This window comes from Xyrauchen texanus, chromosome 25, assembly GCF_025860055.1.
Source record: "Xyrauchen texanus isolate HMW12.3.18 chromosome 25, RBS_HiC_50CHRs, whole genome shotgun sequence".
Lineage (NCBI taxonomy): Eukaryota > Metazoa > Chordata > Actinopteri > Cypriniformes > Catostomidae > Xyrauchen > Xyrauchen texanus.
Genome location: NC_068300.1, coordinates 16,932,754 through 16,949,296, shown reverse-complemented (window position 1 = coordinate 16,949,296; position 16,543 = coordinate 16,932,754). Strand labels below are relative to the sequence as shown.

At 35.4% G+C, this 16,543-nt stretch overlaps 1 protein-coding gene across 1 annotated transcript; it reads left to right on the top strand.

Annotated features, from left to right (window-relative positions):
• Positions 1 to 9: 9 nt before the first annotated feature.
• On the top strand, positions 10 to 5,316 carry c25h1orf127 (chromosome 25 C1orf127 homolog). The gene is made up of 10 exons (XM_052091758.1): positions 10 to 16; positions 104 to 205; positions 1,337 to 1,461; positions 2,196 to 2,339; positions 2,434 to 2,472; positions 2,563 to 2,700; positions 3,998 to 4,082; positions 4,180 to 4,376; positions 4,838 to 4,961; positions 5,051 to 5,316. Exons 1-10 carry the CDS (start codon positions 10 to 12, stop codon positions 5,314 to 5,316), a joined length of 1,227 nt encoding a protein of 408 aa, XP_051947718.1.
• The last annotated feature ends 11,227 nt before the right edge of the window (positions 5,317 to 16,543 follow it).

Here is a 16,543-nt window from a genome sequence, read left to right as displayed (position 1 = left end):
TCTACAAGCATGGCAGGTAATTCTTACTGCAGAGTATGTTTCTGTGTGTTATTAAAATAACTGATCTGAACTGATTTATTTCCTTTTTTCCTTTCTTTTTTAGAGGGTGATGTAGAATGTTTCTCTGAGTATATGGAAGTCTGGATCCACAGAATGAGAATTGAGGGGTTGAGGCTTTGGCTTTCTGGACTATTGAGGATTCAAGGTGAGATACACTGCCTGGCCAAAAAAAAAAGAAAAGAAAAAGTTGCATACACTAATATTAAGATTTTAGCTTTGATTCATCTTTAGCCCATTCATCGTGGCATTGTTTCAACAATATTATGCAATGTCACAATATTTGTTTCCGTCCAGAGTTGCATTAATTTTTGGCTGAGATCTTGTCTTAATGACGAGAGAGTGGAAGCACTCCGTAAAGTCTTCTCCAGCACATCCCAAAGACATTGGTTAAGGTCAGGACTCTGTGGTGGCCAATTCATGTGTGAAAATGATTCCTCATGCTCCGATTAATCTTGGCATTTTCGTCCTTGATATATGCCCGTGGTGTCAGGGATTTTTTTTGGCCAGGCAGTGTATGTGGTTTTTTAAAATATGGAATTTAACCAAAGAGGAGACAACAAAATTATCTAATGGGTTAACATTCAAAAAGCCATTATGGAGTCACAATTTATCTGCCATCACTTTACACATTGCCGTATGCATGTCACACGTCACACATTAATATAATTAATTACCATAGAAAAAATGACCACAACACGTCCCACAAGCTAATAATAACATAATGAAAATTGTGTAATAATTACTTAAGGGGGGCCTGGGTAGCTCAGCTAGTATTGACGTTGACTACCACCCCTGTAGTTGCGAGTTTGAATCCAGGATGTGCTGAGTGACACCAGCCATGTCTCCTAAGCAACCAAATTGGCCCAGTTGCTAGGGAGGGTAGAGTCACATGGGGTAACCTCCTCATGATTGCAATTAGTGGTTCTCGCTCTCAATAGGGCACATGGTAAGTTGTACGTGGAGCACGGAATGTAGCATGAGCCTCCACATGCTGAGTCTCTGCAGTGTCATGCACAACGAACCATGTGATAAGATGCGTGGATTGGTGGTCTCAGAAGCGGAGGCCACTGAGACTTGTACTCTGCCACCCGGATTGAGGTGAGTAACCATGACACCACGAGGACCTACTAAGTAGTGGGAATTGGACATTCCAAATTGGGAGAAAAGGGGATAAAATTTAAGAATTACTTATGGAACTTATGCAACCTATATTCATAAGTATTTACAGTAAAAGTAGAAAATGTTTTACTAATCTAATTTTTCCTGCTCTTTCCAGTGGGTCTGATGTCACTGGAGAATCTAAACCATCAGCTGTCTTCATGTGGCTTTGGGCTCCACAGAGATCTGGACAAGAACTATATCTTTAGAGTCATGTACAGTGGATGTTTCGTGCAGTTAGAGGTTAATAGTAAACTACTAATAGTAAAGCATTTGTAATTTAAAGGAATATTCCAGGTTCAATCTAAGTCAAGCTCAATCGACAGCATTTGTGGCATTGATTAACACAAAAATTAATTTTGACTCGTCCCTCCTTTTCTATTAAAAAAAGCAAATATCGTGATTACAGTGAGGCATTTGCAATAGAAGTGAATGGGGCTCATATTTTCCAGGGTTTAAAGGCAAAAATGTGAAGATTAGAATTTCATAAAAGCTACTTTTATAATTGTATAATTCTTCTGTAAAAACTCATGTATTTTTTATCTGTAAGGTTGTTTAACTAATAATTTTTACAGTCATTTTAGGGTTTCTGAGTGTGTTGAAATCAGACCGTCAGGCAACAAATTTGTAAAATTGGCAATAACTTTCCATAGAAAAGGTTAGTAAGCAATTGAACATGCTAACATGCATTTGTTTGTGGCTAATCACTTTAAACACCATTCATTTCCATTGTAAGTGCCTCATTGTGACCTGGATTTTTCCTTTATTTAAAGAAATGGAGGGATAAGTCAAAATTTATTTTTGTGGTACTTGTAATCGACAATATTATGACACAGATGCTGTTGATTGAGCTTTACTTGTATTGAACCCAGAATATTCCTTTAAGCATATTCATAACTTTGAAAACATTACATAAGTGCATCTTTTTATTGCACCAATATAACTTGATTTTGTTTTGTGCAATGTTATGTTTTTAGCAAGGTAATTATGTGATTGTGCTGAACTTGCTGAAGAGAGTAAGTCGTTTTGGAGGCAGGACTCAAAAGTTTATGATGAAGTGTCCAGCTGTGCCAGCACCTCCTAATAGAGAGTACATTCAGTGTGACTCAGACTTCATTCAGGTACCATTACTGTGACCAAATCCTATTACATGTACAGTTAATTTTTCTATATGTTTTGCTTTTTATTCTCCACAATCGCCTTTGTGTTTTTAAGGTTACAAGGGAGATCCCTGTGAATAACTGGAATATTGAGGTAATCTCTATTAAATGTGTTGATACGTAAGTTTATGAAGGGATAAATCCATCTAATGTAGAATATTTCTGATGTGATTTTTCCACTCAGCTCGATTGGTCTCTGGCTTTGAGAGGGAGTCTGGTGGTGGCTTTGGATGATTCTAGTCTTATTCAAGTAAATGTTGAACTGAACAAACCAAATATAACAGTTCAAGGGAGGAGGGACACAGTGTTAAGTCCTGTGCAGGTGAGAGGATTGTCTTGTTGAGAGACTTTACTGACTAATTTCAACTACTGTGGATATATTAAGACTTTGTTTACATAATATTTATTTAAATATCGCCTTTTTAAATCATTTTTAATGGATCCAATTTGTGTATGTGAGAATACATAGTAAATTATGGTGTTGAACATTACATAAAATACCCAGTGAAATCAAAAGTTTAGCTGCTTTTATTAAAAAAAAATAATAAATCAATTTTCAATAGATTTAAGCATTTAAAATCTGCAGTCTCTCTCTCATAAGTTGAAAAAGTCCTACAATGCTTTCTTGAACAAGAACATACCTTCGCCTATTCAACTATTCAACTCGTCTGGCTGTGTTCTAACTGATCATGCCTATGCAGGGCACTTCAAATGGACTACAATCCATGCTGAATGGATTTTCCAAACAGAATTTCCAATAACAATCGCTTTAAAAAGTGACTGTTATCACCTTTCAGCCATATGAAGCTCTCACCGTGGAGGGTAATTGTCTTTAAAGGGCATAGAGGGATGATTACTTCTGAATGTGACGCGCCAATGCATGAGCTGGACATGAAAGTTGCTGGAGTTTATTTAGAATTTTGTGCAGCTGATGGTTTCTTGGGATGTACAGTTCGAGTAAGAGTTATTTATTCTTTATGCTTGGCTAGTGTATTGTGATTCAAAGCATACATATATTATCTTTTACTTGCTTGTTTCTCATTCATCTGCATTGGAGTTGCACAACGGCTCCAGCCTCAACACAAGCAAAGACTGCGATGTGCTGTGTGAGTTTGTGGGCTGGTTATGGATTAATGGTGTCAGTTAAATCATCTTTGGGTTCTCAAGTCTTAAGAAAAGCTGGCCGGTGTAGAGATTACTTCTCAAATTTCTCCAGTTAGAGAATGAGCAGAATGGTGGAAAGGGGGTATGTGTGGCTGTAAACTAAAGCCTTTGGGCTATTTTTAAAATGGGATGAGTCATTCGAAATGTCCCACCCACACTTTTCAGTAGAAATATGTCAAAACACCAAATCGAGCTGCACTCCTTATGCACTTCAAGGGGAGTTTAAACAGTTTGTAAAAATGCTATATTATGCCCCCTGGTGGTCTGTTGTATTATTGCACAGCATATTTTATCCTTGAATCATCTTAAAGTTTATTTTGGCACTCTGTGCTTAAGGTTTGAGTTAAATGTTCCCAAATTAGTGAAAGAAATGCATGAAAAGTATTTATTCAACATTCTTTGTTTCAAACATTGGAATTGCAGTTTTACTTGCACTAAAATTTGCACTATTTTAGGTATTTGAATCTGAGGGACAATTCTTACCTCTCAAACTGGTCAGTGGCCATTATGCCTACAGCATGGAGGCAACCTGCCCAAACGGTTTGTAAAGATAGTATCTTAGCACTTATCATCTTTATTTTGCAATTGTTCAATAACTTCAATATAAAAACCATACTCTTCTGTATGTTTCTTACAGTGAACCAGTCTTCATCTCCAGACACAGTGCTGCATATCTATAAACGGCGCATGGGTTTGACTAAAAGAGGAGGATATCAAAATGAGACCCTCTCTGTCAGTAGTTTGTTTGTAAAACAGACTGACAATTTCACCTGGTCAGAGACAAGTGACTTTGTGCAGCTTATCATTCCCACATCCCTCATTCAACAAACGAAGGTTAGTGTATATTATTGTGATTGTTTTAAACTAAGATCCATATCTATCTTTGTACATTTGTGTGTGTGTGTGTGTGTGTGTGTGTGTGTGTGTGTGTGTGTGTGTTTGTGGATATAAACAGTGAATCACAAATTATTCAGACCCTTGACCTTGTACAATCCCCATATTTAAATTTTCAACTCTGTGATGTATTTATTTCAGAGCATTGACACTTGAAATGTTTTTTTATTCACATATTCTTGTTGGTTCTATTTCAGTATTTCACTGTATTTTGAGCCATCCACTATTCCTGTTACATTGCCAAACCCCTGCTGATAAAAATAGACCCATTTTGGTTACAAAAATGTTCTATCACAAAATGTTTTGTGATAGAACATTAGAAGATTTGTAATTGAGGAAAATGAGTTAATACTTCTGGAATATTTAATGTATGTGTATATATTTTCTGTTTCCTTTTCAAGGAATGCGTTGGTCAAGAGGGTGACAAACTTCAGCAAAATGTCTACAAGATAGATGCTGTTCTCACCTTTAAAGAGACAAATCACAAAATGCACTGGACCTTGGAAAACACATCACCATGTTCAGGTTAGTGTCTTTTGGACAAAATAAATAAATGTTAATCTTCTGTCAATCAGTTATTCAAAACGAGCAAAACTATTCCATTTGTTTTTCAGAGATGTTAAGTGATTTGCTGGTCACAAAATCACCCCTGCAATTGATACTCAGTAACCCACAAGGAGTTACTTACTTTCATGATGGCCAACACATCCAAATGCGGGGATTACAAACAGGCCACACTGAAAAGTTGACTCCTTCTATAAAACCACAGACTACATCTACAACATCACAGACTACAGATGAGGAAGTTAACATAACCTCAGTAACTACCAAAATCCTCTCAAAAACTGAGGCTCCCCGTACATTACATATAATTTCATGATATATTTACAACCAAAAGCACAATAGCGGTTACTTTTGAAATGTTAACGTGGATGGTGCGGCATCATTTGTTGTGTTCACACATACAGCCTTTTCCAGAAAATTACATACAATTTCCAGTTTAGAGGTCATGTGTGAACACGACCCTTTTAATAATACTGGTAAATTTTGCTCTGGCAATTTTCCTTAATGCGAAGATGTATCATTACAATACATTTCCTTATTGATGGTATGTGTGAACAGCACATATGGTACGTTTACCAGTAAAGGCAACCCAATGATTTTTCTGTAATCGTGGAGATGTAGCGCATGTATAGGCCCACACTATTCTCCACGGCATCCAAGCACAGCTCACCACATGCCCCACCGAGAGTGAGAACCACACATTATAGCGACCACGAGGAGGTTACCCCATGTGACTCTACCCTCCATAGCAACCGGGCCAATTTGGTTGCTTAGGAGACCTGGCTTGAGTCACTCAGCATGCCCTGGGTTCTAACTTTCGACTCCAGGGGAGGTAGTCAGCGTCTTTACTCGATGAGCTACCCAGACCCCCCCAGTGATATTCTATTGAATCTTTTCATACAGCACTATTACAATTGGTAGTCCATTAATCACAGCTGATTTAATCACAGTTTGAAATACAGCTACGCATTTAAGCACCACTTTCACTCAGACTGGGATTTACTACACAACCATCAAGTGGAACCATGCATCTTTTCTGTTGACAAGCAAAGTGCTGTTGGAATCACATGCAGGGAAGGATTACATCTAAGTCCGCGTTGGTCGTGCTATTAAAATACAGGCTACTGTCTCAGAACACCCTCAGCTGCCTTTGTCACCTCTCAAAACTGAAATAAATGCAGTATCCAGAAACAAATATGGTGTGAATTCTCAAGTTACTCGATCACTATCACTCCCCTTAAAGACAGACAGATGCTCTAACTAACACGTTTCAAAGAACTACCTAGCAGCTAAGCAAACACAGTTCAATACAGTCTTTTTTCTAGAGCATGTAGTAATATTACAAAATCTAGTATATAGAATTTTTTATATAACAGAATATCTAATAAAATGTCTACATAGTACATAGAACAGGGTCAGAAATTAATCAGGGCTTTAATGCAAAAAAATATTTTCTCAGTGAGTATTTTGTCTTGTTTTTGAAATCTAATAAAATGAAGTATGGTTATAACAAGGAAACTTAAAGCAGAGACTATTTAAGCAGAGACGAACCACTTCTATTGGAACTACTTCCATTAAAAATTAATGGGAGAAATTGGAACATCCAACGGTCAAAGGATTTAGAAAGGAAGTCCCGCATTACAGGTAAAATAGCCAATCACCTTCTAGATACAGACATTACCTGTCAATCAACTCGAGAATGTGCATGCACATTAGCTATACAAGCCCAAGTTATTTTTTTGCATAATCTGTAAAGAAGCACAATATATGAAGCCATTGTTGTCAGATTTTACAGCTTATTTGAAATATATATTTTTTGATTGTTATCTTGACCAACTGTTTTGGAGATTTTGGTAAGCTAGGCCTAACTAGTCATGGGACATTTCAGACACACTATAGTGTCTATTTCAATGTATTGATTCAACTTAAGTATTTTACATAAATAGAAAACACACTGTGTGTCACACAAGGGCATAGGTTTAGTTTGAAAGTTGGTAGAGACATTTTACAAGTAGGATAATATTCAAAAACATTTTTTAAGAAAATGTGAAGAGTCAGTCTGGATAATATAGGCAAAATAATCATTATTTCTTCACGTGTCCCATTTCTCTGGACCACTACATTAAATATATTCATGATTTTATTTATTTATTTTTAAGAATAAAGAGGTTTAAAACTGACCCTAAGGCTGAACGATATGGAGGAAAATGGCATTTGTGGAAAAACATGTTGGATTATATTATGACAATATGCAATGCTATAAACCTAAGATTAATGTTTCAAAATCAAATTCAATAGTTTTAGTATATACATTGAGAAAACAAGGGACATGAAGTGACATTCTGTAAAATGTATTATACAACATTAAACTAATGGTAATCTAAACAAAAGATTGGCTAAAGTTACAAGTGCCAAATAACATCTCAAAATAGACAAATTATGGGGAACATTTCTACTGTTTCACTTTCTACTTTCTACTTTCCAATTCCCCATTCACCCCCATACTTAACACAGTCGTTCACCCCTTTCTCTAGAGGATGCCTTACCCTCCTCCACTGGGCCCCATGCAAAATTCAGATTTTTTTTATTTCTTAAATAACAAACATACACGAAAAGTACGATAAATCCATTAATTTCAAGGATTGGGCGTAAAATACAAATAGATATCTGCATGTGTAATCTCTAGAAAATTATATATATATATATATATATATATATATATATATATATATATATATATATATATATATATATATATATATAAAAAATCTTATGCAGTAATCAAAAACGACACTAAATGGTGCATCCTCAACAGCGCTGAGAAAAGTAATAGGTTCCACGTGACATTGAGATTTCTGTGCCGCTCCCGGAGAGGTGGGACAATAATTTAAACATGAATAATGATACTGAGGAATTTTAATAGGCATTAAAATAAAAACATAGTATAAAAAAGTTAAAGTATCTTCTATGTGGTTAAATTGCCCATATGTTGGTGGAGACATTTCAGATTTTCTAAAAGTTGGTAAGGATATATGTCCATAAAATCCTTACATAAATCTACGCCTCTGTTGTCACATGTTAGAAAAATATGCCTTCATAAAGGTAAAAATACCCCTGGAAATCAATACCATGGGCACACATAAACCCTTAAGTAAACCTCTTAACAGCTTAAATGTTTCTAGAATACTTATATATAATATATATTTTTTATAGATATTTGTGGGTGTATATAGAATATACATGTAAATCACACACACACACACACACACCACACACACACACACACACACACACCACACACACACACACACACAGGTTAATATATGCTGTATGTATTACCTAAAACCAATGGAGATTATGTGGCCAGAATAATCATAAAGAGGTTTAATTTGCTCCAAGGCTGAATCTACCAGAGCAATAGTGTGTTTTTCCACATTCATGACTGAAAAAGGAACATTGTATATACCAACATACAAATACATGCAATATTGAGATCTGTGCTAAATCTTCAGTTTCGTTGACTTTGAATCAGGGCCGTAATAACGATTATAGGGGCCCACAGGTCCAGGGGGCCCCACAACTAATTCTAAACAAAAATATTTTGTAGCAAATGGGCCCAGAGCAATATAGTGCCAGGGGGCCCAAAATACCTTGCTACGGCCCTGCTTTGAATATATATGTCCATTTTATAAGTTGGATCCATATCCAGAAGAGGTCGCTGTTGTTCAAGGTTCGGCTTTTCAGTTTTCGCAACAATCCAAGTTTCGGCGTCGGAAGTCAATGCACGAAGTGTCTGAAACCACGCAGAATTGTGAGGTTAGTGACAGTTATTTCAAAGCGCATATTTCCAATGCGTTTACATTTTATGGCCATAATTATTTTACTCATGAGACATAAATACTGGACACGGAATCACATATCCAGATTCGGTGTGAAAACAACCTCAGATGCGAGGTTAGCTCATTTGCTTTTACTATGCAATTTCCCACGCTTGAATGAATTCAATTAGACTTTTGAAAAGGGCAGGCCATTTAATGTAACCCAGTCAAGATATCCTTCTAAATTCTGAGCATCTGGAAAAAAAAAAAAAAAAGAAAATAAAGAAACTACGGACAATCGTAAAATTTATTGTGATTACAGTCTCGGTATTTGACTAAACCAAAGAACATTCTTTCTCATGCTAATCGTGTTTGTGTCTGGATGTATGTTATATATTAAATGACAAAACAAGAGCACATTTGTATGCGTTGGATATTGTGTCCTCTAGAGCTTTGCACTCCTGTACAGTGTAAATCTCATTTAGGGGGTCAGAAGGGGTTCACGCCACCAGGGTTTGCTTTGGCATCTGTTGCATGAACTTGTGAACAGGAAACACAATAACTCCACAAAGTACATCAACATTTCAAGGCTTTCATGTGGCTGTTTTGAGCCATTATATTGTTAGTGTAGGCTTGAAAATGACTTTCATGTTCCTCCATTTCTTTTTCATATGGATTGCACATATGTGAGATGTTTGAAACAGTGTGATGGTGAAATTCATTGCTTTTCTGAGATTTTCTGAGAATTGTCGCAGGTGATTATGATATGAGCTAAACAGTCACACATTACTAAAACATTGTGCTTTTAATATTTATTTATCTGAAAGATTTATTAAGAAAATTTTTATATTCATTCATTAAAATCTATGCATTAATATTATTATTAATAATACAATTGTATATATATATATATATATATATATATATATATATATATATATACATGTATTATTATTATTATTATTATCATCATTATAACTGATAATAAATACTATAATAATAATTACAATAATAAAATAAATACACTATATTTATGATGATGAAAATGATTATAATAATTTGAATTATATAGTAGACCCAAAAATATTTGGATACTTATTTGACTTAATATCAAATAAGTGACATGACAAATAAGAGAAATAACAAAATGTCAAACCAAGTGGCATTTATTTGAGAGAAAGATATAGCACAAGCACACTTCTCAAGCGAAACAAGAAGTTTGTAACAGTAGGTTCACTTTCTGGATGTCTAAATTAGTGGAAAATGTCCATAATTTCACAATGTGATCATGAAATACAGCTGTGGTTACTCTTTTAGGGCATTTTAGTGAACTAGAGGGCAAACCCGATCTCATGAGGTGTTAAGGACCTACTTATTAATATTATGCCCTAACCCAAACCCTTTATCTAAACTTAACCAGTCAGTAGAGCGTGTAAACATGATAGGAAGCTGTTGTGTGTGACAGAAGCAAGTAATTGTCACGTATTAGATGGAAACAATGTCCAGCAATGTCGTTGGCGGTAGTGAAAGTTGCAGGAATTCAAACGAGTGCAGTCACATGCACGATATCATACAAATTAACCAAATTTAGAAATGTCCTATCATGACGATTTCGATGCGAGAGTGTGTTGCGAGGGCACACACTAAAAATCACCTTGAAACCAGTTGGGTCATTAATAGCAAAAATGACTATAAGAAATGCAAAGTTTGTTTTGAAAAAACTTCAAGCTAGTTTGTTTGCAGGTATTATATTTTGTTTTCCAATGCAATAAAAGTCTTACATTTTTAGTGTGATTTAAGTGTCCAAATACTTTTTAGGGCCACTGTATATTCAGGATAATCATTAGTTAGTGTTAGTATTTCTCTAGAATAAGCATGTATTACCCAGGTTTATAAAACCAGGCTCACTGTTATGGCTCAATTTATGGAACCACTTCAGCAATGAGCTTTCCATAACAAGACAAGTGCTGGCAGAGGAAAGGGGCTCAGGGAAGGGAAGGTTTTGGTGGTTACGCTCTGACTCTTTATCGTACTTGCTGGGCAATTACAAAATCACAGGTCGATCATGCATGTAACCACATCTACATTGCACAGTAGCAGATGTACTGATGGCATTAGCTGGTAGGAGTGGAGGTAAACATAAACAGATGCAGCTGGTTGCTAGAGACTCTCGCCAACTCGTGTGCCCTAATGGTTCCCATGTGTGGTGTGTATCTGGAGCAGTGGGTAGAAGGCCGTGTTCCAGCCGTGCCACAGTTTTCAATGGAATATTTGTGAATGAGATTAGCATCAGTGGTTTTTGTGAGGGTGTTCCCTGTTGGCATCATGCCCCTCCTAGTGAGTAAAGGCTGATGAAGCAGATTTATTCATGTCTTCAATTTTCCATGAATTATAATGTATTAAATTAATGGAAAAGCTCTTAAATAAAAATGTTCCATTAGCTTGGTATAAAGAGATTGTTCTTTAATGCCTGTTTACCTTCACCAATGTCGCTTTTTTTGCAATCATTGTATGAAGAACATCCATTAAGAACAACTACATGTTGTCGTGCAGTAGGCCTCATTAACAACTTCTTATTTATGTATCATAAAAAGCAATGCACAAGGTGCATTTTCTTGTAGTGTAAGTATAGCAAGAACAGGGTAAGTACTGTATAGAAGATAATTTTTCCAGGCAGACATAATTATTCAAAGGTCAGGTGTAAAATCAAAGGATAAAGGACATATTCACTCAATTTTGCTATATACACTCACTGAGCACTTTATTAGGTACACCTATCATGCGATTATCTAATCAGCCAATAGTGTGGCAGCAGTGCAATGCATAAAATCATTTGGCCGTGGCATGATTGTTGGTGCCAAACGGGCTGGTTTGAGTATTTCTGTAACTGCTGATCTCCTGGGATTTTCATGCACAACAGTGGAGAATGGCCAGACTGAATCGAACTGATAGAAAGGCTACGGAAACTCAGATAACCCCTCTGTTATTTAATATGCAGGATAGCATCTCAAAATGCACAACACGTTGAACTTTGAGGCAGAAGGGCTACAACAGCAGAAGACGACATCAGGGACTTTATTTGGACCATAGATTTCCTTATAAAGAGCTCAGTGATTTCAATTCAATGATGATAAATAGTGACATCTGAACATCCTTTGCAACTTGTCCTTCACTCATTCTTGTCATCTTCACCAACTTTGATATTTATGGATCTATCTAAATCCAATGTAATCTCACCAGACAGGTGAATGCAACAGACATGACCATTGATGCAAAGTAATACAAAATCATTAGACAGCAGTATTTTAAGTAAGAAAAAGAATTGGATAGTGAAAATCAAGCTCTAGTAATGAAATATTTCCTGTACTGTAGTCCTATGAAGCTGAATGCTCTGTTCAGAATTTGTGTCATTTGGTTTAGACACTTGTTGAAATCTATTGTCCTGCATGTTCTTGTAAGTCAAAGTCCAATTAGCAGTTGATTTTTGCTTGAGGTAGATCTTTAGGCTATAGTTCACGAACAGAGGCCTTATCCTGGTGCTGATGATTGTCAGTTTAATCTCTTGTTTTGTTTGTGCGTGACATTGAGCAGTGTCTGGGGGGGTCCCTTTTTGAACCATGTCCAGGCCTGTAGTCCAGATGAGATGTAGGGGCTCAGTTTTTGTGATATCCTGTGTGTGTTCACCATCTGATTACACAGAGGGCCCAATTCCTGTGTGTGTGTTTGTATATACTTATGCTAGAGTTTTGGGACAAAATCATCCCCAAAAGTGAGCCAAATCTTGCTGTCCCTTTGCAATTTTTTATTTTTTGTATTTTTTTTTAAAATGATAAAAATGCAAAGAATTTTATTTTAGGGACGGGTTTAGGATGTGGGTCAGGCTTTATATAAAAACAATAAATGTCTATAGCATGTCCTCATTTAGAAGCAAAGTGTGTGTGTGCGTGCGTGCGTGTTAGTGTACACAAAAGTTAGCTACATTTTATAAAACCCTAATTTGGGGATAACCTCAATTTGAAAATCAGTTAAGCAAATACTGAAAAGTCTTATTTTAGGAGTAAAGTTAGGGTGAGATGTAATCTAAAACAATTCTAATTAGCTTTATATAAAAACAGTAAATGATTATGGTATGTCCTTATTTAGAAAGCAGTGTGTGTGTACATATTTAGCTTTAGTTTGGGAACAAAAAAGTGAGCTAAATGTGATAACCTAACTTCTATTTTTTCAAATTGTCAAAATACTTACAAAAATAAAATAAATAAAAACAATAATAAATTAATAAATAAAACATTTAAGAGTAAAGTTAGCAATTATAATTAGCTTTATATAAAAACAAAACATTTCTATGGTATGTCATTTAGAAAGCATAAAACCCTAATTTGGGGACAACCTCAATTTGTCAAATTGTCAAAATACTACAAAAAATAAACAAACAAACAAAAAACATTAAGAGTAAAAGCGTGCGCGCGCATGTGTGTGTGTGCGTGCGTGCATGTGTGTGTGTGTGTGTGTGTGTGTGTGTGTTGTTTGTGTAGTTCAATTTGAAGCTCTTTATTGTCATTTTAAAAGTACAACAAAACTATTGTCTTCAACTGGCTGTTGCTTAAATTTAGAAAAGAGAGTAATATAAGACATAAATAAAATGTATAATCTAGGAAATATCTAAATATACAGAAATGCAGAAAAATACAAATATACAAAGAATATTAATAAGCATGATTGTAATGACTGGATTGGATGTGCAAAATATTGTAGTCATAGTGAATGACGAAGTGCAAAAAATTGTTGTACATATTTAGATTTAGTTTAGATACAACATTATACACAAAACTGAGTTAAATCTGATAAAACCCTACTTTGAGGACAACGTCAATTTGAAAATCGGTTAATAAAAAAGGCAAATACTGCACAAACAAACAAAAAATGTATGTAAAAACTATTGATGTCTATGGTATGTCCTCATTTACATAGCTAAATCAACATTTGTGTGCATGTGTGTGTATGTTAATGACATTCAGGTTAAATGGAATTGCAAAGAGCTTGGTTGAAATAAAACCAAAGGCTTGTTTTTCCCTGATGGATATTTTGATTAGAAAAGGCTTCAGCTTACATTCACTGCTTCTATGGAGTTGGAATGAGCTGCTCCAGATCTTGGTGTCAAACTCCCCCCACCCCACCCTCCCAGCATCCTCTTTGCTGTGAAGCCCTCTGCCAACAGCCTGCGCCTCTCCTCTCTCTCTCATTAACCACAACTGTCAGATCCTCCAGATGATGAGCAATTAAACCAGATAATAAATGCTTGCCATCAATTCCTGTTTGTTTGTTGTTGTTGTCATTGGCGGCAGGGGCTCCACTCATGCCACCTTAGTGCTAACTAGTACTTCTGTAATGCACCACCAGTAGCAGAATCAGCCTTTTGCCAACACTAACAAAGCTCTAACTGCTCATTGTAAGGCACCAGATTGATAATAAGGCTCGCTGAATGTTAACAATTTGATCATAATCAGAGCCAAGGCTGCTCTTTTATTCCCTGATCGAGAGAATGGCAAACAAAGCTCTGCAAACTGCTAAGATAAAATATGACTACTGAATAATCATGTCTCGCAGCTACCAAAAGCCATGTAAGTTGTACAGCGCAGCACATACGACATGAAGCAAAGACTCTGCTGTTTGCTTATATATTAGCTCGATAAGACAGCCTTGCCACATTTTACTGGCTATCTGGAAAATATTGCTGGAAAAACGGGATTAAGGTTACAGGAATAGTTCACCCATAAATAAAAATTCTGTCATTATTTACTCACCTTCGTTTTGTTCCAAACTTGTATGACTTGCTTTCTTTTGTGGAACACAAAAAAAGAATTTTAGCAGAGTGTCAGAGCTGCTTTTTTCCATACATTGAAAGTGGGTGGGGACAAGTGCATATGACTTGTGTACTGTATTCCAAGTCTTTTGAAGCCATATGATAGCTTTGTTTGTGGAACAAACTGAAATTGAAGTTATTTACTGAAAATTTTGCTTGACAGCCATGGTCACCATTTACTTTAATTGTATGGTCAAAAGCAGCTTGGACATTTTACTATACATAACTACTTTTGTATTCCACAGAGCAAAAAAAAAAAAAAAAGACATTTCGGTTTTAAAAGGCATAAGGGTGAGTAATTATGATAGAATTTTCAGTTTTGGTTGAAATATTCTTTTGAGACTGAGACCAGTCTTGGATAATTTTTTTGTCTGTGTTACTGTTTAAATGTAGTGCATCTCACGTTCACGATTTCAACATGGTGATTCACCCTTGTCTTATAGATCACAATCAAAATACTCTTAATAGCTCTATCGTTTTGACTGTGGGCCAAGTGATAGTTTGAAATATCTTGAACTTTGAAACTTCCGCACTTCAGTGCCCTAAAAACAGGTTTGTTTTACTGGAAGTTTCTTGACAGAACAACAAAACAATGTCCATACATATCTGTCACAACACAGGGTGCTCTTGCCAGGAAAAATACACAGGCTGGTTGCTTTAAATAAAAAAAGAAGCACAGAAAACTCTTAAAACATCTGATTTCCCCTTCTCTGTGGAAAAATGTATGCGCCTCTTTGTTTGAAATTGAATTTCCCTCGAAAACACTTTGAAAACTAAACAAAATTGACCATCGTTAGATTTATTGTCTTTTCATCCTTTGTTTTGGCAGGCTTGTTTATGACTTTTCTATGGAAACGTAGGGATTATTTACTCTTGCATCGGATTACAATAACCTTCCCTTTCCTGACCAAACAACAAAGGAAATATTGGGCCAGGCGTCTCCCTGCTAACTTTATCTGAATGATTCTGTCTCACTTTCAGTGTGTATACACAAACCACAATAACGATGCATTTAAGGTGCTATTTTTGAGCTCAATCATCCTGTCATCCTGTTTTTCCCACCTTAGAGTTTAGTGGAAATGGTTGTGAATATAGATTTTACTGAATCACTTTTTTTTCGAAAAGTACCCTCAACATCCTGGACATGACACGCATCTGCGTCACAGTGAGTCACAAAGTCTCTCGGTGATTGGGATGAGAGTTATTATGGTTTTATTAAGTTTTAAGTTTATTTTATTTTCACTTAATCCCTTCAATTTAGTTTAGTTTCTACTCTATGACTATTAATTTCTGTTTAGTTTTAGTGTTTCAGTGTTGTTTCAGTTTTTTTCATTTTAGTTTTAACATTTTAGGGCTGCCAAAGTCATGCCTTAACTGATATTTCAATATATTTAATTTAATATAATTTAAATGGATGATTCTTTAGCTTTGGACAATTTCATGTCCCAGGGGTTGAATTTTTATATGAAGGTCACATTAAAACTGACTTAGAAACGTTTTAGCATGCTTTTTTGATTTATTTTTGGTACTTTTCAAACATTTGTAATTTTTTTTATTTATATATAAAAAAAGTTTAAGCCTTGTCACAGATCCAGACTTTCAATATTAAACTATAACTTGTATGATTTTTGTATTTATCCATTATAAAAATACAAATTATTACATGTTTAAAAATATTATAATCTTAACAAAGTGTAAAATAAACATATATCAGTATTTTTGTTTATAAATTACGACTGTTCACACAAATAATTTTGCCCCTAATAAAGTTTTTTTTTCAAAAGTAAGTGTACTTGTTAACCAAGTTGACAAAAGTGTCAGTGAAGAGCTTGAGATGAAATATGTTTGAAAAAAAAAGAAAA